This window comes from Canis aureus, chromosome 29 (assembly GCF_053574225.1).
Source record: "Canis aureus isolate CA01 chromosome 29, VMU_Caureus_v.1.0, whole genome shotgun sequence".
NCBI classification, from domain to species: Eukaryota; Metazoa; Chordata; class Mammalia; order Carnivora; family Canidae; genus Canis; species Canis aureus.
The window spans coordinates 19,609,757-19,633,062 of record NC_135639.1 but is presented as its reverse complement, the minus strand read 5'-3'; the positions used below and the strand labels follow the sequence as shown (position 1 = coordinate 19,633,062).

Genomic DNA, 23,306 nt, shown 5'->3' with positions numbered 1-23,306 from the left:
CAGGCTCTGTGCAGAGTCAGCTTGGGTTTCTTTCTCCTTCTGCCTACCCACCCCTGACTCTCTCTCAAATAAATAAATCTTAAAAAAAAAAAAAAAAAAAAAAAAAAAAAAAAGAAATGGAGTCATTTTTCTTTTCTTTCCTTTTATAAAATTTTATTTATTTACTCATGCAAGACAGAGAGAGAGAGAGAGACAGAGACATAAACAGAGGAAGAAGCAGACTCTGTGGGGAGCTTGATGTGAGACTCCACTCCAGAACCCTAGGATCACAACCCCAGCCAAAGGCAGACACTCAACCACTGAGCCACCCAGGTGCCCCAGAGTCATTTTTCTTATAGAACATCCCACATTCTAGATTTGGCTGACTGAATCCTCATGGCATCATTTAAGATGTTCAATAAATAAATAAATAAATAAATAAATAAATAAATAAATAAATAAATAAATAAATAAATAAAATGTTCTTCTGTCCCTATTTCCTATAAACTGGTTGGTGAATCTCATGGCTTGATTTATAAATTCAGATTCTTTTTTTGAGGCAAGAATACTTTATAGGTGGTGCTGATACATTTATGCAAATGCCCAACCTTTCACTTGTCTTTCACTTAGGTATTACAAATAGTAGTTTCTCATTCTGTCATTCTTTTTGCATTTATTAACCTTTTTATAAAGAAGAGCATTTCTTCATCAGCTTTCTTGATTACTCTAAAATAAAGTCCATCTAGGGAAGATGGGATAAATGCTTTTTAAAAATTTTTGGGTTTTTTTTGTCAGTTTTCTGAATAATGAATTGGTATCTTAGCAACCTCCAGAAGTAACAGGGGTTTTTGTTTTGCTGTTTGGTTTTGATTATCTTAGGAACATGTAGGTTTTCATGTTTTGAATGTGTTTTAATCCAATGTAGTCTTCTTTATATTATTTTTTAATACTCAAATTTCCCATATTCCATAGAAACATTTCAGATCAATTTTTATCCCTTTTAACACAACCCTAGGAGTCCTTGGGTTTTTTTTGTTATTGTTTTGCTGTGTAAGGTTTTTTTTATGTGGCACTCAGTTTCAAAGAACAAAAGTATACCAGAGGCAGCAGCAAGAACCTCAAAGACAGCTACATTTATGAATGACAGTGAGGTATAGCAGAAATGACCCCAAATTAAGAGGCAGACCTTGATTCTAGTCCTTTTTCTACTGGCTACAAGCTATGTGACTTTGTCAGGTCTGCAAGCTTTAGCTGCCCTTCCTTCTCTTAACTCTTCCTTGTACCCACCCTCCCTCCAAATTTGAGAACATGTGTGTCTTCATCATTAGGATTCTCATTTTTTTGGTAGTCCCCACGTGCTAGTACCTCTTTCCCAGTATTATAGGGGACTTTTATTAATATCTCTAGTCCACTTGGCTAGAGTAGTCTCTCATTTTACTATGATATAATTGAGTGCAGCAAGATTCTTTTCCAGTTGTAGGTTGGATGAGTATTCTTTGATACTGGGAAACACCAAATAGCCTGTAAAGCATTATGGATGTAAAACAAATAGTTATGAATTCAGAGGATTGTTTGACAGCTTGTTTGGACAGATGCCTGCATTTTAGAAACAGATTTCTATAACTTTTTTGAAGCAACAAGCCCTTTTGAAAATTATACTCTTTGAAATAACTTACTCTCTCTTCTTGGGCTCAGCAAGAATTCACTTTTCCTAAAGCAATTGTGATCAGTGTGAACCCTTAGAGTCATTGCCAAATATGAAACATCAGACTTTGAGCTTAAAAGAATTGAAGAATCTTGAGTTCATTTCTAACTGTTATGGGAGAGAACAGTTTTTCAACTGCCTTTCATTTTTAAAAATGTATATTGTATTTTATGTGGTGTACGGGTAATTGTATATGTAGTATTTAACAAACTATCTGGTAATAGCTGGTCATATATGTATTTAGGGATTTCTTTTAATAAACATGTTTGATTTTTGAAGTAAAATACAACCACTGAAATGCCTTTACTATAATCTTTATTATAGATCTCATTATAAGCCAGAGACTTTGCAGGCTCACACCCTCATTTCAAGCTATATTTGATGCAAGAAAATTAAATCGAGTTGAAGACAAATCTCTTAGAGTTCCCTCTGTAATGACTGCTTAGTTTGGTTCCTGAATAGTCAGAAGTCTTTATGATGACTCCTAGAAGTCTGTAGAACTGTCTGTAGAATGAGACCACCTAAGGCAAGAATAAATGATACATTTTCTCGTTCACCTATACTAAGTTGATGCTTTTTCCCTCCTTAAGGCAACTCTGATTAACAAACAGCACTGAGAATTAGTTTCTAGTTTAATGCAAAACAGATGTTGTTAAACCACTTGGGGTTTAGGATCTTTTAATATTAAGCACTAATTCCCAAATAGGCTGAGTGCTTTTGGTGGGAGGTCCAGACGTACTGGCGTCAAAGGCTTTAGTAAACTTGCTGCCTAAATTGAGACCACCACTGGATACCAGACATTCCGCTTTGCAAAATATATTCATGTCTCTTCACCTTCAGTTACTTCTGTTCTCTAGAAATCACTGATAATAAGCTTGTATAATAATTATTGCACAAAAATAATCACTTTTTCTTATACCCTTTTTTCATTCGTTTTTGAAAGTTCAGATTACTAATGTTCTTCCTTTTTTCTTTTTGGCAGAGGAGATTGAAGTGGATGTTGAAAGCACAGAGTTCTCCCATGGAGAAGTGGACAATATCAGTACCACCAGCATCAGTGACATTGATGACCACAGCAGCCTGCAGAGTATTGGGAGTGACGAGGGTTACTCCAGTGCCAGTGTCAAACTTTCGTTCACTTCCTAGAACCCAGCATGACATAACAGTGCAGGGCAAAATATTCACTGGGCCAATTCAATCCAAACAATCTCTTAAATTGGGTTCATGATGCAGTCTCCTCTTTAAAACTAAACAAAACTATACTTGAACAAAAGAGTCAAAAGACCTCTATTTAAGCAAATACTTAGCAAAAAGTGGGGCAGAGCCTCCCCAGCAGAACAAATACTCATAATATTCATATTTGAAAATCACAGTTTCTAATGGCAGAAAACTTAAGTGAAATTTTCTTGATTTAGTTGATTTGAAAGAGGACATTTGGAGATTTTGTCCTCTTTTTCTTCTTTAGTTTGCTCAAATACAATGAGTAGACACATTTAAGGATGGGGTTATGAACCCTTCCTGAGTTTTATGGTCCTAAAAACAAAATCAAACCCATAGTAATGAGAAGACAAGATAATCAGGCATTAACTTGGATAGCTAAAGAGCTATTAAAACTCAGCTTGGACAGCTTATCATGAAGCCTGTGGATGATCAATTCTTGAAAAAATAAAATAAAAAAAAAAGCAAGCTCATTTCATGCTCTGCAAAAGGAGAGACTCCCATGAAGCCTTTTGAAAGGGATCATCATGCAGCTCAGCTTTCTGTTGGATTCCATGCTAAGCAAGCTAACCTTATCCTGCATTGTTAGCAGTAGGGTACCCAACCGCCAGCTCGACAGTCAGCCGCCCTAGGCCCTTGGGCAGCGTGGGGGCAGTCTGTGTATGACAGCCTCTACCACACAGGGCCTATGAATTTGGATTGAGGGGCCAGAAGGAAAAAGCTCTCCATGCCTCTGTGTCTGCGTGGGCCAGAAGAATTGTGCACGCAGATTAGCAGGCCAAGGTCTGAGCCACGGCAGCATTTTTATTTCAGATTTTGATAACTGTTTGTATGTGTTGAAAACCAAAATGACATCTTTTTAAAGCTTGTCCATAAAAAACATAGATGTCTTTTATAGTGGAAAAACACATGGGAAAAAAAATCATCTATTTTGATGCAGCATTTGATAATGATAAAACACCTCACACCTCTTTATAGTGCACAAAATGAATGAGGTCTGGGCTAGGTAGAAAAAAGGTCAATGCTGTTTTTATTTTCTTTTAGAATCATTACCTTTTACCAGCTTTTAACCATCTGATATCTATAGTTAGACACACTATAATACTTAACATAGTTAAGTTCGGCACTTGTCTCATTTTATTGTAAAGATCTGCTTCCATTTTCCCACAGGCAGTCTCTCTCCTTCCTCACAGTCCCACTGTGCAGGTGCTATTGTTGCTCTTATCAATATTTTCTGAAATGTTTTAAGTGAAATTTCTTTTCTAGCCTGCACTTTGATGTCATGTGTTCCCCTTTGTCTTTCAAAATCCAAGGTTCCCCCTCCCCCTTTCCTTGACCCCAGGAAGCTTTCTGGGACCCCTTACCCCTTGGCTCTTTGGACTTTGTATACTTTAAATAATTTAACTACCCTTAATTACTTAAAAAAAAAAAGCTTTATGATTTTCATAACTTATTGCTGATTTTAATGGGTTGTTAATTTCAGTCCTGTAGTTTTATTTTGTTTAGATAGGGCTGGGCAAGGAAAAAGAAAATAAAGACAACCATATTTAGCAGTGCAGTTGAGTTGTGTGTGTAATGTTAGACTATCCTTTGTAAGTAGCACTTTAACAGCTTTCACTGCTTCTATGTATGAAGTGCACCATCTTGGCATACACAAGGCCTCAGCGTATACTTACTTGTTTTTGTGCTCTTCCTGTGCCTCCGAGAATATTTTATCCTTGATTGTGCTATGTTTGAGTGGAAGAAATTCTTTGAAGTAGATGTGTGAAAAACTGCATGCCTTTAGAAGCCCATTATTAGAACTTGCTACTTCAGGTGCTGGGGACTTAATGAAAAACATGATAAATTCATTTCTCTGGCCCAGGTAAATTATTTCTGGTTTCACTTATAATTACTCCTGGCTGGGTCAAAATGTTGCTCTATATATTTGCTTACTTTTGACTTTCCCAAGGGAGACAGTTTAAAGACTCTGCTAACTACCATGGAAAGTAAATGAAAGCCAATGACTGAGCTTCCATTTTGTTATTCCCATGACATTCACTTGCATCACTTGCCTAGGGCTGGAATTTCGGACTTCATTCAGGAGAACTTGAGGTGCTGCCATTTTGTTGTATTATGTACAGGTTGGTGGGCTGGGAAGCCTTTGTCACAAATCTATAGTACCTATTTCAACTGCCCTCTAAATTACTCCTTCCCTGGGTTTGTTTTCCTTGTGGGAGGGGAGTGGATTGTATGATGAGTAAGAAGTATTAATTTTTTAAAAGACAAATTGAATTTGAAGATATAAAAGTTAATTGCAAGAAATAAAAATTGTGAATGAAGAAGACCCGAGTGCTTTTTGTACCACCCTTCTCCATGAAGGAAAAAGTATGAATGGGCATCCACACCTTAAGCAGCAGCTATCTCCTCAGTGTTTGATACGTCAGTAGTCCAGAATTAATGACAATTTGAATCATTGTCATTTCCTGTTCTGTAATATAAACAGGTGCCTTCTTGACTGATAACTCCATGTAACCTAACTGCAGATGGTTTAATGTACCTGATAATCTTACTGCTTTCAGGTAGGACACAAGCCATTTGTTATTATCTGTTCTTAGTAACTTTTTAGGGAATCCTTTTGGCTACACTGTACATTTAAATTGAAAGTAAGTCTGGAAGTTCCTGTTTAGTCCCCACCCACTAACCTGAGTTAAAGTACCCTTTCTGTAAAATGCCCGAGTAATGTATTAATACAGGTAAATCCCATTTCAGTGCATATTTATTACCAAAGAAGATTCTGATAAAGTCAGACTGTAGTTTCTGATTAGAATAGGTAGAACTCTGGTAGGAATGTTTTTTCTGGTCCCCATGACAATGACAGCTTTTAGCATTATGGAGGGATTTTTAAAGGGTGAGGATTAGAGGCAAATTTCCTAAGGCCACACTGCTTGAGAAAATTGTTTAACCTCCTGAGGAAGGTTCGTTGGTAAGTTTGTTTTCTTCCACTTGAAGAAGCAACTAGCTACCTTTTCCCCCCTTTCTTTTATTATCGTCCCACCTCAAAAATTCCATGTTCCGTAACAGCATAATGTGGGAAGAACCGGGTATCTTTGGGTGCACATTTAAATCCTAGTTCTAATATTTGCTAAGGACTCTGGGCAAGTTATTTTAATTTCTTCATGGAAATTATTTCCTCCTGAAAAGTTGTTACAAATACTACCTCTATCTTGAAAGGTTGTAAGGATTAAAACCGATACTTGTAAATCCCCACACATACTCAATCTAGGAGTTTGTAGCACCAGAAGAAAAATAAGAGGTATGTACTTCTCTACTTTCTGATGAATGCAACCTTCTAATTTCATCCTAATCCTGAATTTTAGTTATTCTGACTCTGGGTCTTGCAGAAAAAAAGACTATTTCTAATAAATAAAATGGTTCATTTTCACAGAATTCCATGACAGGTTATACTTTGTAAGAAGTCAATTTTGATGTCCTATAGAATTTTTTAAATAAAGACTTTATAAGACTGATGTATCAGCGGTTTTAGTGATTACCTGGTCCTTCTAAAAAAGACGACTAACTTGAGCTTGAGTCTATTAAACACTAGTAGTAATAACTTCATAATGCCCTAGTTAATATTTAGTGTTCGCCTTGCCAAGAAAAACTCTTGGCCCATATACTACATCTAATGGGAAACTGGTTTTCTTGTGGAATACATCTAGATTCTTCCAAAAAATAAGTGCAGTTCAGAATACACATACTGGCTGGCAACTTCACTTCTTGGTTCTGTTTTACCTTTCTGTACCATCATAAATTATTAGGGGAAACGGCTTAGATGAAACTCTTTTAAAGTACTGCCAACTAACTTCCTATCATTTTGAAATTTTTTCTATTTCCTCAAGCTCTTAGCTTTGTTACGGAGAAATGCTTAAAGTCTTTATTTGCTAGGGCAATAACTAGGATATTTCTCTCATATTTTTGCACCAGAGTACCAAACAGTATTGTAGAAACATAAAATCCATAACATAGCTCTAAAATGTGTATTAAAAATACAAATTTAAGAAGCCAGTTGCTTCTAAATTATCTTTTACCACATTCTGTGAAAGCTATGTCAACTAAACCTGACCATTCTTTTGGGGGGAAAATCCTAGCGAAAGAACCGAAGGGATACTTACTCCTTCCTGTATACTTCTGAGCAATGAACAATTGGACAATTACCATCTATTAAAGACTAGCCTAGCTGCAGGTCTCAGGCTTCAACTCTAGTTTTCTCAGGATATAGAGTCAAGTGTCCTCCAAGCCTGAATTCTTTGTTTCTCTGGTCAGAAATGCACTGCATCTTGCTAAAGTGAGTACAGGGCTTGAAAGGGGGAAAAAGCAAAAGCATATCAGTTTCACCAAGAAAGGTAAATCATGAGCCAGGAAAATAATAAACATAACTTTGGGCCTCATATTGAGAAAGTAACTCTTCAAACCAAAAGCAATCATTTCTCTTAATGCATTTAACTATGGCTTCTTTAGCTGCGATCTTAAAGTAACTGGGAAAAGCCAATTACAACTTTAATAATTTCAGGAAGTCTGTGTTGGTTTCATAAAAGTGAATTGGTGAAGTACCTGATGTAAGTAAAGTATCAGTTTTTATTTTCTGAGAACTGAAAAAGGACTATCCAAAATTTGGTATTTTTAGTTAGCTCAGCTGTCAACTACCACAAGCCCAATAGTATTCTCAGATCTGCTTTACCCCACTCAAGGCCATGAAAGAACCACCTGTATATATACATAAGCTGAAAGGTAAAAAAGGCAATTGAATAACCTCACAGAACTCTTTAACACCTTCATCTTATGTTTTCTTTTTCTTTCTGTTGGTTGGGCCAAGACAAATTCTTAGAATGCCAATGTTGGTCTCTGCATCTCTTAAGGTATTTAAAAATGTATCTATACATAAAAATCATAGTTTAAGGGGATTCAATTACTTATTTTTGTTTAAACTATGGTATTACCTGTTCTATTGCCTATGTTCTTCCTCTCCACTGTAGTAAAAATTCAGTTTAACTCGCAACTCAAAAATCCTAGATATAAAGAATGTTTACATTTACTGTTGAACAGGTAAATTACCATTTATACTAACTGGTTGCTTCATAGTATAATACACATAATACAATTCAGCAGATAGTATGGAACTCTTTCAAGATTTTAACAAATAAAAGACCTTTTTGATTTTAAGGGTTTTTAACCTTCTTCAGTCTTTCAGTTAATGTCCAAGTTGAAGCAAAAAGCCAAACCAAAGCTTTAAAAAATTTTTGGCTAAATGTGCACAAGCAATAGATTTTTCACCTTTTATAATTACAACCTACAAACATTTAAAAAAAATTATGATTTTCGTTTATCAGATGGTTTTCCCTTGCTATTTCTTTAAAAAAAAAAAAAAAAACATTTGAGAGAGCACACAATGGGATGTGGGGAGGCAGGGAGAGGACAGAGGGAGAGGGAAAAGAATCTCAAGCAGACTACTTGCTGTGTGGAGCCCCATGCAGGGCTCAATCTCAACCCTGAGATCATGGCTGAGCCACTCAGGCATCCCTTCCCCTATTTTAAAGGCAGATACACTCAGCATTAAAACCGCATTGTAGGGATCCCTGGGTGGCTCAGCAGTTTAGCGCCACCTTCGGCCCAGGGCGTGATCCTGGAGTCCTGGAATCAAGTCCCACAAGGGGCTCCCTGAGTGGAGCCTGCTTCTCCCTCTGTGTCTGTCTCTTTCTGTTTCCCTCATGAATAAATAACTAAAATCTTAAAAAAAAAAAAAAAAAAACTGCATTGTAATGGAAACATACCCACATGCACCTATGTACATGCACACCCTTCACTGTGACAAAGCATTTTAAGTAGTTATGATAAACAGATGCACTTCATTTTGGTTTGATGCCTAATCTTGATAATTGGCTTAAAAAAAACTGCTCGTTAGGAATTATTCCTTCCCAAAGGAATAATTCTACTTCCCAAACTACTTCCCAAGTAGTTTGAAAAATCACTTTTTTACATTTAACCTAAAACATGGTTCTAGACTGGGGATGCACATCAGAATCTGTGATATTTGTCCAAAACAGACATACTTTGGCTTAAATAGGTCTGGAATAAGACCCAGATCTAGGAATTCCTCTTTAAGCAAGCATTAAGAGTAACTTTTATTATAACCTGTACACCCTTCCCATCCGAGACATACCCTAACATATTCTAATATAAAAATTTAAATTTCTACTAGCATGTACTTAATATGTAACTTTGGTAACTTGACAGTTCAAGAATGCATTTATAGCGGCGTCAAACTATAAAGAATGGGCATTATCCATTATTATGTGAATTGTCATTAAGTTTTAAGGAAACAGTTATTCATCATTACCACCTGCACAGTAAACAGCAAACACTTCTGCAATGTTTACTGTGTCAGGTATTCTAAGCACTTTACACATACGAACTCACTCATGCTTATAACCTAATGAAACAGGTATTTTCATTCTACAGCTGAGAAATTTAAGACAAAGAGGAGTTATGCACACAGGTAAAAATGAGGGGCCAGGATTCAGTCTGGCTCCTGAGTCCTTGCTCTTCAATATGGCCTTTCTACATGTTAATTTTTAAAAAATTTATCTGTGATACTAAAATTTAAAATGTAATTATTTTGGAGGCATTGGGACTGTTCTTCTCTTGAAATGGTCAATAGCAAAAGTATCAAGTTTTGAGATCCATGCAACCAAAGCTACTGAAGAGCTGTCCATGACTAATGGTTCATTCAGTGAGTTTCAGGGCTTCAAGACTCCCTTCCCTTTTAGACAGGGAAACTATATTTTTGTAACAGAGCTTCATAAGACAAAGTGTTGTATTTGGTTTCAGAGTACTGAACTTAGCTACCTTCATTTGTAAAAAATATCACAGGTATCATGCCTCTCATTAAAGTATCACTCTAAGAGATAGGTGCTCCATCCCCCAGGAATCCTTTCAGTTTAGTCCAGAAACAATCATTATTCTTGACACTAGGACTCTTCAAAGGGCCACATCTGTGTCTTTGACCCCAAAACTCCTGATCTCCTGCTACATACTTTTAAAAAAATGTTTTATATAGTATGGTCACCGTTACTCCTTTTCTCTCTCCTGCAAAGCCCCTCTAGGAAAATTCATGTGCAGAGAGGATGGCCCTTGGGTCAAAGGAGATACAAGTCTCAACACAACACAACACTCTTGCCTATACAAATAACAGGTAAATTACTATTCCAACAAACATACCAAGGTGATCTCACCAAAACACATTCTAAGTGGTCATACAATTGTACCAAATTTCTTTCCAAGTGCTTCTGAATTTAAAGGGTTTCTTTGTAATTCTTCAAAGATACATTATTAGTTAAGAAATGTGTTATACTGGTAATGAAAACAGTGTATTTTTAAGAGTTCTTCAGTCTCAGTAGCCCTTTTCTGCTATAATTTGTACCTTGTATCTAAAAAGACTTCCTCTTTCACTTTGTCACACGCTCTACCTTGTGGCCATAAATTATAGGAAGGAAAACAGTGGTCCTCCTGGGTTGGGAGGGAGGTGAAGGGGCAAGATAAAGAATCCTACTCCTCATCTCTGTCCTCTTAAGTTTTAATTTGCCAAATATTTAAACGTCATTAACATTTTTATTTTCCTTTCCCCAAAAATGTACAAACATCTCTATACACAGCACAAGCCCTGAAAATAAAAATAGTTGTCCTTTTAGGATCCAATTTCTTAACTCTAAGGTAAGAAGTACATAAGGATTTATTGAAACCTTTATCACATACTCAATATTCTCTTCTGTGGAAATCATGAATGCAAGTACACTGAAGCTTAATCACCGTATCAGTGCTGCCAGCTAGGACTTCACCACCCTTCTGGTAACACACCCTGGAGATTTTAAGAACACTTTATTTAATAAAAGTTAAACATACAAAAACTGAAATTAACACATATCCTAAAAAAATCACCATCTTCCAGTAATAGGAAGATACTTTACTATGCATATATTTGGCTTAAACTCAACTCAGGATAACTGTGATGTTCACTTATACCAACAAATGCTGACAACTTGATCTAGTAAACAAAAATTACAAACCCAGCTACATGAACATAATATACAGGGAAATTATGGTCAGATTAATGCACAAGAAATACAAGAAATTTTTAATGATGAAACATTCAGTACTCTTGTTCATTAATTTAGCCTTGGTTTTTTTGTTTTTTTTTTTTACAAAAATAGTATCTACACTGTATACAGGGCTATACATCAGCTTTTTGTTTTCTTTTATAAACATTACACATCCAAAAAATGATACCACTACCATAAGGGAAAAAACACAGGAAAAGAGCAAACGTTAGAAACAAAACAAAAAACCCTTAGAAATGGTAGCTGGTCCTAAACATGGTTTCTTACATAAAATTAAAACTCAATGTAAAAATTTTAAGAGCTGGATCAATTTTAGAGATAGCCTAATGGGCTTAGAAAACAAATTATTTAAGGAAAAACCTCAAAACAAAGTTGCCATTTACAAATTAACCTATTTTTAGGCTTAATTTGCAACAGCTAGGTTTAAGTTGAAAACAAGAAAAAAAAAGGATCTCTTTAGCAGGTTGGTATTTTGCCTTGATGTTCCGGTGAATTGCTACAATATGTGGCAAGTTAAAAGCATCTGAAAATTCCAAGTTAGGACTTTACAAAAAGTACACAACATCCATTAAGTAAGGGCCTGATATTAGGAAGATCAACAATTCATCTAAGTGCTGTATTTATGCAGCATCTATCTAGAAAAGTTGCTTTATTCAACAAACTTTGAGGAAACTGTGGTAGTAGTAACGAAAAGTTAAATGAATAGCAGTTATCAAATGCAATTTCTTCAAGTTTCATTCTATTGAAGTCAAACAAGGACGACAATGGTATCTTCCTTACTCATCTAACAAATAATTTACCTTTAGAAAAATATAAGGATAAAAAGGTAAATGTAAAGCCCTGCAGAGATGAAATCCAACAGTTTTTCTGATTATTGAGGCATCAAATGCCTGACATTGTATTTAGAGGTATCTTGATATTGTGTCATAGGTTTATCAGCAATTCCACAAGTTCCTACTCCAACTTTGCCGGTTACACTCTCAGGTGAAGCAAAAATACTCCTCTTTACCTATTGGAAATGAAACAGAAACCATTCTGATTAGCTTTTTGGGGAAAAAAATTTCCAAAATACACTTAAGAAGTACAGTACATCAAGGGAACTGGAGTGCTCTCTTAAATAAAATCTGCCAGTGAGGCCTAGCACATAAAGCATGTTTACAAAGCAGGTACGGTTCATCACACTCCCTCTAAGTGATATGTAGGGTAGCATATAGTTTTTCAAATTGCAGTTTATTGAAGGGTAAAAAACCTAGATCTTTTGTAATTCCTGATATAAATTCTCTCATTCATAGTGTTTCTATTGCAGATAGACAATGGCTAATGGAGATATTCGCGCAATAAGCCAAATGGAAGATTGAAGAGGATTCTGAATTGAAGATCCGGTTATTTAAAGATTTATTTATTCATGAGATACAGAGACATAGGCAGGAGAAGCAGGCTCCCTGCGAGAAGCCTGATTGCAGGCCTTGATCCCTGGACTCCGGGATCACAACCTTAGCCAAAGGAAGACACTCAACCACTGAGCTACCCAGGTGCCTCTCAAGATCCAGTTATGTGTTTTTTTAAGCCTATGCACTTCCTTTTTCTTTTTAAAGTTACTTTAATGACAATTATACTTTTGAAATTTATGAAGTAAGATGAAAGGATTTACTAACCTGGCCTTTTTTGTTTTTAGAATAGGCTCTGTTGTTGAACTGTTGCCATTTAACCTTTTGGTCCTCTCTTTCCTGCTCAAGTTCTTTTATTCTCTGTGCTTTTTTCAAAGCTTTCTTCTTTTTATATTCACGCTGCTGGGCAATCATTTCTTTTCTGTGTGGATATAACAGCTAAATGTCAACTCTTAAGATTTAACAGATGATTTCCTTAGAAATGTTTAGCAGAATAAAAAACAAACAAATCCTGTAATAAGCTTACACATTACATGAATAGAAGCACCAACACCAACAATGTCAATCACCCAGTACTACTAAGAAATGTTACTTGAAATACATAGCATCCTTGGAAGCTTTCAAACCATATCTAATCTATTACCCATTCAAATCAAATTTATTTTTAAAGGTTTTATTTTACAGAAAAAGTGAGTGTGTGCAAGTGGGGGAAGCAGCAGAGGGATAAGCAGACACTGCACTGAGGACATGGGGCTTAATCCCAGCACCCCAAGATCATGACCTGAGCCGAAATAAAGAGTTGGTTGCTCACTGACTGAGCCACCCCAGAGGCCCCTCAAATCAAATATTTAAACTATGACTTTTTGACATTTACATTGCTTTTGCCGGGTGCATTTTAGAAATGAGTTTTAACATTAATAGCTGTCTAAACCTTTATCCATTTCTAAATGGACAGTTAGCAAGTTTATTTATTTATTTTTAAAAGATTTTACTTATGTATTCATGAGAGTTATATATAGAGAGAAGCAGAGACACAGACAGAGGGAGAAGCAGGCTCCATGTAGGGAGCCTGACGCGGGACTTGATCCCAGGACTCCAGGATCACACCCTGGGCCGAAGGCAGGCACCAAACCGCTAAGCCACCCAGGGATCCCCAAGTTAGCAAGTTTAATATGCTCCATTTAGAAAAAGTGTCTGAAGAGATGCAACGCAGATAAAACTATTTCATCTAGATACGAAGAACGCACCAGTATAAAGGGAATCACAACTTAAAATTCATAAAAACAAAAACTTGGTTTAATAAAAACAAAAAAAAACCTCTTCTATATAGGATTAGAGCCTAAAGCTTTCTCAGTAATTTCTGTTCAGTTTACATACTGACTTTCTCACCAAAAGAAGCATGAAGAAACGGATCTTTAAAAAAGAGGCAAGATGATCTAGATGCCTCTGTATCATATAACCACCACTAGGAAGCTAAGCGAGGCTTTTTTTTTTTAAACACTGATGTCAAAGACTACAAATTGACATGTTACATTATTGTTCTACAATCTGATTTTATCATTGGGATACTTAGGCGATATAATTTTCTGAAGTTCAAATATATTTATGTAACAACTTAGGTTTTACAAACCCTTGACAAATCCAAAAAAGAGAAAACTGTGGCAAATATGTGCAAGTTAACTAAAATATTGTTGATTCCACCTCTTAAGTACCGTTCAAACCATCCACTTCTCTTCCTGGGTTCAAGCCACCATCATCTCACTGGATCCCCACCAGTAGCTGCCTTCCCTCTGCTGTCAGTGATTATCTGAAAGCTCAACTATGATCACATCATATTATCCCTATTTGAAATGCATCAGTGGCTGTCAGGCTCTTTGTGATCTGGTCTTGACTTCTCAACCTCTTACCTCTTTTCTCTTGTCAAACTACCCACCTTCAAGCCCTAAGTTTTTACCACAGGAATTTGTTTCTGTTGCTTCTATGTTCTCACCGTTTTGTTTTTTAAAAGTAAACATTTGCTGAATCTTACTTCATGCCAAGAACTGTGCTACATGATTTATAAATGCTAACATTTAATCCTTACAACCTACAATGTAGATACTGTCAACTTTGTTTTACAAATAAGGAAAAAAGTTAGCAGTTTGCCCAAGGTCATACTTTTAAGTTCATTCACTACCTCATTTTCTTCTCAAATCTGTTTCGATGTCATTTTCTCAAAGAAATTTGCCCTGATGACTAAAGTGCAATTTAGGTAACTCTTCTTTTTTCCCTTAAAGTACCTGTTATGTTCCCTTCATAACTTGTAGACTTTCCTATTAAAGTTCTCCTTTAATTTTGTATTTTGTTCTCTAGACTATAAACTCAATCAGGACAAGGCACAAGCTTTGGTAGTCACTGTGATGGAACCCCAACACCTGATTTGGTGAGAGGTACACATAGTATCTTCTTAATAAATATACTGAATGCCTAAGTGGACCTAGGTATTCACATACAGGGTTGACCCTGTACTACTAATCTTCAAAATAATGGTAAAGAGTATTATAACCTTTTTACCCTAATTTAGCCTGCATGGATACTATGGACTACCTCAACTACCAAAATGGGGAAGATTACACTTAAACTGCTAACATCAAAATCACTTACTTTGACATGGGTTTGTTGCCACTGTCCTCCTTTGCCTTCCTTCCTTCTTCTACAGGCTTGAGGTTCAACAGTGGGGTCACTTCAGCATTGCCGTAGCCAGCAAAGGTGATTGCAGCAGTGCCGTTTTCTTCATCTATCTCCTCGATCTCCGCTTCATAACACCTGTAAAGATATCATGACTGTAAGCAGGTGAGTAAAGGTTTAGTACTCAGCCTATTAAGACTTACACTGCAGTGCTTCAACTATTATACGTGTCTCAAATGGGACTTCTGCTATCAGTTGGCTTTTTGGTAAAGATAATACAAGAGTGGTTGGAGTTAGCCATCTACTATCAAAAAAGGCAGTTGTAATCAAAATATTGTCAGGAAAGTCTCTTACATGTCTATTAAATGTGCTCTGGTTGATCTCTGTGAGAAAAGATATTTTTTATAGGAATAATTTCAGTGTACGTGCTTCACCTAAATCCTAAGATAGCCAACCATTCACTCAGTTTTCAATTTGAGAAAAAAATTTTAGATTAGTAAAGCCATCCATTCATTTTCCTCTAGGATCCAAGTCCTTCAACTGCCCCAAAATGTAATCTAAAGCTAAAAACTAAACTGTATTAGTGGTAACCACCCAAGAGTCAAATTGGCTCTACATATTGTCTACATAGAAAGATTAATAGGGTAGTTTAAACTGAATAAAAACTTCTTACCATTGCATTTTATTATTTCATGTTATAGTTAGAGTTTTTTCTACACTTACTGTCCGTCTTCACTCCAGATTGCCATACACTTGTCTCCTACTTTCCATGAATGAGTGGGCTGAGTAGATGCAAAACTGTCTGAACTTGCAAGAGTTTCAGAAGGTTGAGTTGACAGAAGGTCTTTGGTTAGTTCTATAACTTCCTAAAAAGAAAAAAAACAAAAGCCATAACATTATTTTTATAATTCGCTTATCACCTACTTTCAACAGGTTTTCAGTTTTTGAGGATGATAGCTCTCACACCATTTAGCAGATTAAGTACACTACACATATTTATTTGTAATTCATATCAATACTGTGATGTAGGTTACTATGATTATCCTCACAGAGAAATTAAGATACAATTTATTTTTACAGTGGTGGAACTAGGATTCAAACAGTTGCCTTTCAACTTAAACTTAATTAACCTCAAATACTAATTTAAAAAGGTAGACTTGAGCTTATACCATGCATTGTTTCCCTTTTCATGTTAAGCTCTACACCCAGTATGGGGCTTGCACTCCCAATCCTGAAACCAAAAGTCACATGCTCTACTGACTGAGCCAGCAAGGCGCCTCTACCATGCATTATTTCTAAGTACCTGTTTTAGCTACACAGATCTAATATTAGAAATAGTCAATTATGAGGGACTGAACTGGGTTCAAGTTCACTTTTATCTCATATCTTTGTCAAAAATATTTCATGCATCTGGACTGTTTTATGGGGCATTACTTGGCAGTATTAACTCTCTAGCCAATATGTTCTCCCCACCCCTGTCAAAAACAAAACAAAACAAAATAAAACCCAAATCACTTGAAGCAGCCTTATTAGTAATAAAAATGTTCCTCATACATATTTCTACTAAAATACTATAGGCACATATAAAAAGCCAGTAGTCTTTATTCATTTATTATAAAACTTACCCCATCCAGGTAAGCAGATTACCAGGTTAGATTTAAAATATTCTAAAAGGCACATTAGCACGGCTCCATTTAAAATGAAAAAAATAAAAGAAATGTAACACACAGACAGGCAATACCTTACTGTGTGGCAAGTATTTTTTCTATTTCAAGCTTACACTTATTGACTTCATTCAAGAGTGTTTGGTAGGGTTGGTTAAAATTTAAGATAACAGTTCAAATTGATAAACTGTGCCACCTATCTGCTGTATTTTTATTCTAATGAAGACCTATGTTATGCATCACCTTATCTGATTTAAGAACCTGCATACCTCTTCCCTCATTGTTGCATATCAAATACCTTAAAATATCACACTGTTTGGAAGAAAATATAGCAAAGTTAAGCTCTATACTGAGTTTCTTATGGCTCCATTGAAGTTTTCTAATAGTTCTGGTTCAGTAACCAAAAAGATATACATTCCACCCCTCTCTTAAAGATTCTATATCTTCATGGATATTTCTGAAAAACTAATAGTTGAGCAAAAAACAAAAAACAAAAACAAAAAACAAAAAGGCAAGCCCTGGGAGAAAGGCCAGTTTTGTGAATTAAAAAAAAACAACAAAAACCTAGACTAACTCAGATTTGAGTTAAAAATTTAGTAGAGTAGTATCTTCAATGAGATTTTATTAGGTGACAAAGAGCCATTTAAGTATCTTTTAACTAGACAATCCTTTGCAAATAAAGCAAAGAACTTCCAAATAAATAGATCATGTACTATGCAAAGTAAATTATCCAGTCTTGTTTTTAACCAACTACTATCCAAGAATCTAATCCAGTAAGCCTGACTCAAGAGCCCATACAATCCCTATCATTTAAATAACACCATTTAACTAAAGCAAAACATGATTCCTGCCATTTGTAGGTTTCAGATTTAGAACTCTACCTCTCTTAGCATAGAACTACTTGCCATTTTATTTTCATAAGGAAACGTATTTTCACCAAAGGCTTCTGAAAAGCTGTGCATGTTACAATTTTCAGAGCCCTGCACTGTGACACTTTAAAAAAAAAAAATCCAAAGCACTTATCCCTAGTTGTCCTTTCATTTTGCCATGTTTCACATATCCCTCCCAACAAACTATGACGACACTTCTCAATGTTTTCTTTACATGTGCATATGGACCAAAGTATTAGAGAAACTATTTTATGTATGAGGGGGTTCTTAAAGGTACATACCATTAATTACTTTTCCTCCCCCAAGTCTGAGTTCTGAAACTGCTCCTTCATCGACAGATGGGCAGCAGTTACAGTAATCGGCAATTCCAGGAAGCATCAGATGTTGTGATCTACATATCAGCAGGTCAAAGGGTGCACTCAAGCACTCTGCTTACTGAAGGAAGGCGTTTCGGGGATGCAGAGAGCCACTGTAATATATGAGACAAGTGACTTGACCCCTGCCTCCTTTAGAACCAGTTTATTCAGCAAAACAGCCTAATAAATTGACTATTTTTGTGATTATCACAGACTGCCTGGGGAGCTAGTCAGGTAGCTAGCCTAGATTTTTACTACACCCACTTTTTTAAGTGAAAAAAAAATAAAAAATAAAAAAAAGGCAATTAGGACCTCAGTAGGTTAACGTGCTGCCTGCTGAGTAACTTTACTCTATATGAAAGACAGTACATAAAAAGATAAACATGGAAGCCTTACTGGCAAAATGAAGTCACTGAAAAAAACGCAGAAAAGCATTTTGTCATAAATGAAAGGGCAAACAGTCATAACCAAGGTAAAGACACTCCACTAGAGGAACACAAAATAAAGGAGGCCACAAACTCAGTCATCAGTCTGAACAACTTTTCAGCAAATATAAAAGGCAGAATTAAATATCAAAGGCATGAGGTATATCCCAGAAAACAGGAGAGGAAAAAAAAAAAAAAAAAAAGGGAAAACTATTTTTTTAGAAATCCACGACAAAACAGGAGCTGTAACTGTAATCAATAGAGATGACAATTACTAGGTGGAAGCAGATATCCAAACACTTTTCAGACTTTATCTAATCGTCAATGATCCCTTCTACCTTTGAGTAATTTTCAGTTCAAAACAGACCTCTATCTAGCAAACTGTAATGAAAAAATTTTCATAACAAGAGAAAAAAAAACCGTGATCAAAATTGGTCAGGAAAAACATTCTGTAGTATTATTATCTGAAGTTTTAGAACTTAAGCTTCTATATCCTGGGCTATCCAAGGTGGTAGTCACAAGTGGCTACTTGAATAATATAAAATATCCAGTTCTTCAGCTACCCTAGCCATATTTCAAATATTCAGTGGTCTCTAGTGGCTACAGTACTACAAACTAGATATGCAACATCAGTGCTGTTCTAAATGGTTATAGAAAAAGGAGATTTTAAAGATAAATGACCCCCAGGTCATTATTAAGTGAACCCTAAGTAAGCCACTTACGTGCTTACTATAATACCTACCACGACAGTCTCTCTCCCTACGATACTTCCACCAGAGATCATGTCACAGTAAGGCAATTTGCCTAGACTACTGAGAGTTTATTAAATATTAGAAATATTTTTAAAAACCCACTTCACAATAATATTGTTTAATCTTTATTCCTAAATTCCCCTCCACCAGTTCCACACATATCCCTCTTCCAACAACTGCCCAGGAAGCAAAATACACAATATCAACAATGTTTTATTTTCTTCAAAGAAAAAAAAAGGACCACTTTTAAGCTGGTAAGTGATGCATTCCAGGATCTCTCTTTGAGGTAAGCAGAACGTTGCCCTGGAAGTGGGAGAAACTGCTCCCAAAACATCTTTTGTATTGACTAGCACTCTCACATTCACTGGCCTGACTTCTAAATACTGAAGAGGGATCCTGTTTTCTGTGTTTTTAAAAACTATATATTACTGCAACCTTAGGCATGTTTATCCTAAATCCATAATTTGAACCTAAAAATTTTCAACTCATTTTAATTATGCCCAGATAAACTTTTTCAAAGTCCTGTATTTGGACCCCATTTCAAAGAAGTTTCATTTATTTTCAGTTCTGATATCCCTAAAATATTCATTTTAATGGGCAAGAGAATGATAAAAGGAGGAAAAGGATTTAGATAGGATAAAGATGATTCTAGTTTTGTACTGAATCAGTAAAGGAAGATCATCTAGTAAAAAAACATCTTTTAAAACTTTCAAAAAAAAAATCAGGTTCAAAATTTTATTCTCAAATTTTTAAAAATAAAGTTCTATACATATGCATGTGTATATATACACACATAGGATTTTCACTAATCAACCTAATGTTCTGAGAAACAATAGATATTTACTATAATGATTTTCATTTTGTCTTGAAACCCCAGTGCAGGTTTTCAAAAGCCAAGTTTTATTCCTACTGAACTTTCCCATGACAGACAAAACAGATCTTTCCACATCCACTCAATTTCAACAAGTATCAACAACTACACTGTAAAATCTAGCCTTAAATTCAAACATTATGTAACATTTATGCAGAAACCAAGTATCTCTTTAGATATTTTTATGTTTTCAATACAAGTTGTTTACCTGCTAGCTTTGAAACACACACACACATTCTCATTTCTGTTTCAAAGAATCTTGTAACATTAAAAAGAATCTTAATCAGGTTACATTTTTCTCATTGTTTTTTATCATTTATAAAACGCTTCCACATTCTTTTAATTCCAGTATAGTTAACATTTTTTAAATTCCTCATATTTTTCTTTTAGTTACCTTTTGAACTAAATTTCCTTTGCCAGATCTTTAAAAATAAAAGCATTTTCTACTGTAAAGTTAAATGTACCTCTTCTCTAAAAGGTTTGACAAAATTCTAAAACCAACTCTTTTAAGTTAAATCAACACACAAGATTTACATAACAGAACAACGCTTTACTCATTTTGAGGTCTGTAACAGAGGAAGCAACCCTACTTCTATGAGCCATAAATGCCTATGTACATACACACATGTACACACAAGGGAGAGTAGGAGAGGAAATATCCCCCTCCAAATGGTGCTTTGGATTCTAAGTAATAAGATCATTTGAAAAAGAATAGTTTTTCCAAGCAATGTAACTATTAGTGTCCTCTTATACTTACCTGTAAGTCTTTCTTTAATTTTAGCAAATCTTCATTTTCTCCATTTCCAGACAATGCAGCTTCAACTTGCTGGAGTTGAGCTTTGTAGCTTGCCAACTGCTTTGCTAGATCTTCTGACATCTGGGGAAAATAAAAGAGTAAGATCATGAAAACTGAACCAAAAGCACCATAAAAAAAAAAAAATAATAATTTCCCTGTCTGCCTGCCTTCATCCTTACCAGTTTTGCTCCTCAATGTAATTCATTGTTGCAGCTTAACTTATTACCATTACCTTTACTCTTAATTATGAGAAGAGCCGGGAGTCAAACCCAAGCTTCAGGGCAATGGATTCCACAGTTTATAAACACGTCCAATAAATTCCACACAGAAACAGAAAACAAGAGCTAAGACAAAAGGGAGAAGGATAATTTCCAATTTTCTTTAAACTTCTGTAACAGGGAGGACACTCTATTTGGCTCTTTTATGTTTGTTTGTTTGGTGTTACAGCTTTACCAAAAAAAAAAAAAAAAAAAAGAAAAAGAAAAGAAAAAAAAAAGCACTAATCTGTTGAAGAGTGGAGACTTGATAAAGTGTTTTTAAGCACTCAATACTACATCCAAAACAAAACAGAAATGGCTTTTGGATTAACTACATAAATAATACTCCCTCCGTGAGATAGGAGTGTGTTTAGAACCTCTCTCCAGAGCAAAAAAATGTTTCACCCGGTCACTTAAATATCGCCGATGCAGCTCCTTCACTAAAGAAACGGCACGAACACGGTCCCGCTTAGGCTTTCTAAGGAGCGTGCCTTTTTCACCCACCGGGCTCATTCTCCTCCGGAAAATACGACACGAGAATCCCTTCTCGGTGCATAAAGCAATCACGCGGGGTTTCCGAGGACCCTTGCCTTCCAGTTCCCGTCCAGCACAGCCTGGAATCTGGAAGGGCTCCAAAGGGGCGAGAGCAAGCCCGCCACAACCGCTCGAGGACTTCAGACCTCCAAATCCAAACACAAGCTCCAGGGAAACCGAAAACACAACCGGAGCGGCCCCCGGCGGCGCCGGAGCCTCCTACCCGCAAGGCGCCCCGCAGGAAGGCTGAGGGCGTCCTCCGGAGGCCTCCCGCGTCCCCACCCCACCCGACCGGCTCCCCGCTTGGCCCCCGTCGCCGCCGCCGCACGCAGCTCCCAGCCCGGCCCAGCCCGGCCCAACCCCGGGTGGGAGGGGAGCCGGGCCCCTGGGATTCTAGCCGGCTGCCCAAGCCTCTCCGGCGCGGCCCGCCCGCTCCCCGGCCTCAGGCCTCTGCTCCGACCCGAGGCCCAGGCCCGGCGAGGCCCTGCTCTCTTCCCTCATCGGCTTCGTTACCTTGGGTGGGGCTGGGGGCAGGGCGCAGGAGAGGGTCGGGGCAAAGGAGCCCAGTGGTGGTGGCGGCGGCGACGGCGGCGGCAGCAGCAGGAAAAAAAAAAAAAAATCTCCGCGGCAACAACAAGGCGACTCGGTCTGAAAAGGAAGAACTTGGTCAGCGATGAGGGGGAGGGGAAAAAGCCGGGCACTAGAAGGAGGAAAAGACAGAACGGATCAAGCCTCGCGAGAGGTTAAAAGCCTCGCGAGACGTCACCTCCTCACGTGATTCCCAGCTTTCTCTGCGCCGCCCACCTTTACTCGCGTTAGAGACGCGGAGTGGGCGGAGCTTCGCAGAAAGGAAATGGCGTAGCTTGGCTGCGCCAGGCGCCGGATGTAGGTTTGTCTCACCCTAATTTCTGCTGCGCGTGCAGAGTCCTTGGCTTATTTAGGAGTAGGTACCGGTGCGCCCTTCCTGAAGTTCCCGAGAGGATAATCGCGTGTGCCTTCTTAGACGAGTGGTGCTGGGAGGTGGGAGGGACGGAGTTTAGCGCAGCGTGCATGGTGGCGGTTGGGTCGCAAAGTGTGGTCCCCGCAACCTCCGCATCGTGTCTGGTAACTTATTACGAGCGCGGAGTCTCAGCGCCCGCCCCAGACTTCCTGAATCAGAAATCCGAGGGGTCTCAGCAGCCTGTTTTAACAAGCGCTCCAGGTGATACCAGCGTCCGCTCAAGCCTCAGAGCCATCGCATTATATGATAATAAGGCTCAGTAACAACAAAAAGCTAATTAAGTTGTGGCAGGACCTATTGGAGAGAAGGTTGATTGATTTAAAACCTATTTTGTTTGAACTGACTTGCTTTTAATAGATTACATAGGGGGACGCAAGGGTGGCTCAGCGGCTGGGCGTCTGCCTTCAGCCCAGGGCGTGATCCTGGAGTCCCGGGATCGAGTCCCGCGTCGGGCTCCCTGCATGGAGCCTGCTTCTCCCTCTGCCTGTGTCTCTGCCTCTCTCTCTCTCTCTGTCTCTTGAATGAGTAAATAAATAAATAATGTAGGTTAATCTCGCGGGATAGGGGGCAATCTCCCAAGTTCTTGTCTTTTTTTAATAATAGATTTATTTTTTATTGGTGTTCAATTTGCCAACATACAGAATAACACCC

General features: G+C 37.3%; 2 protein-coding genes and 1 long non-coding RNA gene across 7 annotated transcripts in view; 2 read left to right on the top strand and 1 right to left on the bottom strand.

The window, feature by feature from the left end:
- The window catches only part of MXI1 (MAX interactor 1, dimerization protein), an 81,317-nt gene extending 76,091 nt beyond the window's left edge, over positions 1–5,226 (top strand). For both annotated transcript variants that reach the window (XM_077877667.1, XM_077877665.1), the window contains exon 6: positions 2,667–5,226. In XM_077877667.1, coding sequence (XP_077733793.1) covers positions 2,667–2,830 — 164 coding nt within the window. In that variant the 3' untranslated portion in view covers positions 2,831–5,226. The remainder of the gene's footprint in view (positions 1–2,666) is intronic.
- On the bottom strand, positions 3,136–22,370 carry SMNDC1 (survival motor neuron domain containing 1). 4 transcript variants are annotated; one of them, XR_013367848.1, is made up of 7 exons: positions 20,826–20,945; positions 15,834–15,976; positions 15,087–15,248; positions 12,711–12,864; positions 10,694–12,064; positions 7,882–7,950; positions 3,136–7,241 (listed from the first exon to the last, which is right to left on the bottom strand). XR_013367848.1 is itself a non-coding variant. In XM_077877664.1 (6 exons), the coding sequence occupies exons 2-6, from the start codon at positions 20,943–20,945 to the stop codon at positions 11,927–11,929; spliced, it is 717 nt and encodes a 238-aa protein (XP_077733790.1). In that variant the 5' UTR covers positions 22,169–22,370; the 3' UTR covers positions 10,800–11,926. The 4 variants fall into 4 exon arrangements, 3 of the variants coding, with proteins under 3 accessions (XP_077733790.1, XP_077733788.1, XP_077733789.1); XM_077877664.1 differs by lacking the exons at positions 3,136–7,241; positions 7,882–7,950 and adding an exon at positions 22,169–22,370 and having other exon boundaries at positions 10,800–12,064; XM_077877662.1 differs by lacking the exons at positions 3,136–7,241; positions 7,882–7,950 and adding an exon at positions 21,626–21,870 and having other exon boundaries at positions 10,800–12,064.
- The window catches only part of LOC144301124 (uncharacterized), a 35,043-nt gene continuing 33,744 nt past the window's right edge, over positions 22,008–23,306 (top strand). Inside the window, exon 1 of the long non-coding RNA XR_013367849.1 lies at positions 22,008–22,544. This is a non-coding gene — a long non-coding RNA (uncharacterized LOC144301124). The remainder of the gene's footprint in view (positions 22,545–23,306) is intronic.

Excerpts from the sequence above, each read along its gene's own strand:
- SMNDC1 (XM_077877662.1), bottom strand. Across the intron at positions 15,977-20,825 it reads AATTAAAGAAAGACTTACAG|GAAGTTATAGAACTAACCAA; the intron begins GTAAGTATAAGA and ends TTTTCTTTTTAG. Across the intron at positions 15,249-15,833 it reads ATCTGGAGTGAAGACGGACA|GTGTTATGAAGCGGAGATCG; the intron begins GTAAGTGTAGAA and ends ATATCTTTACAG.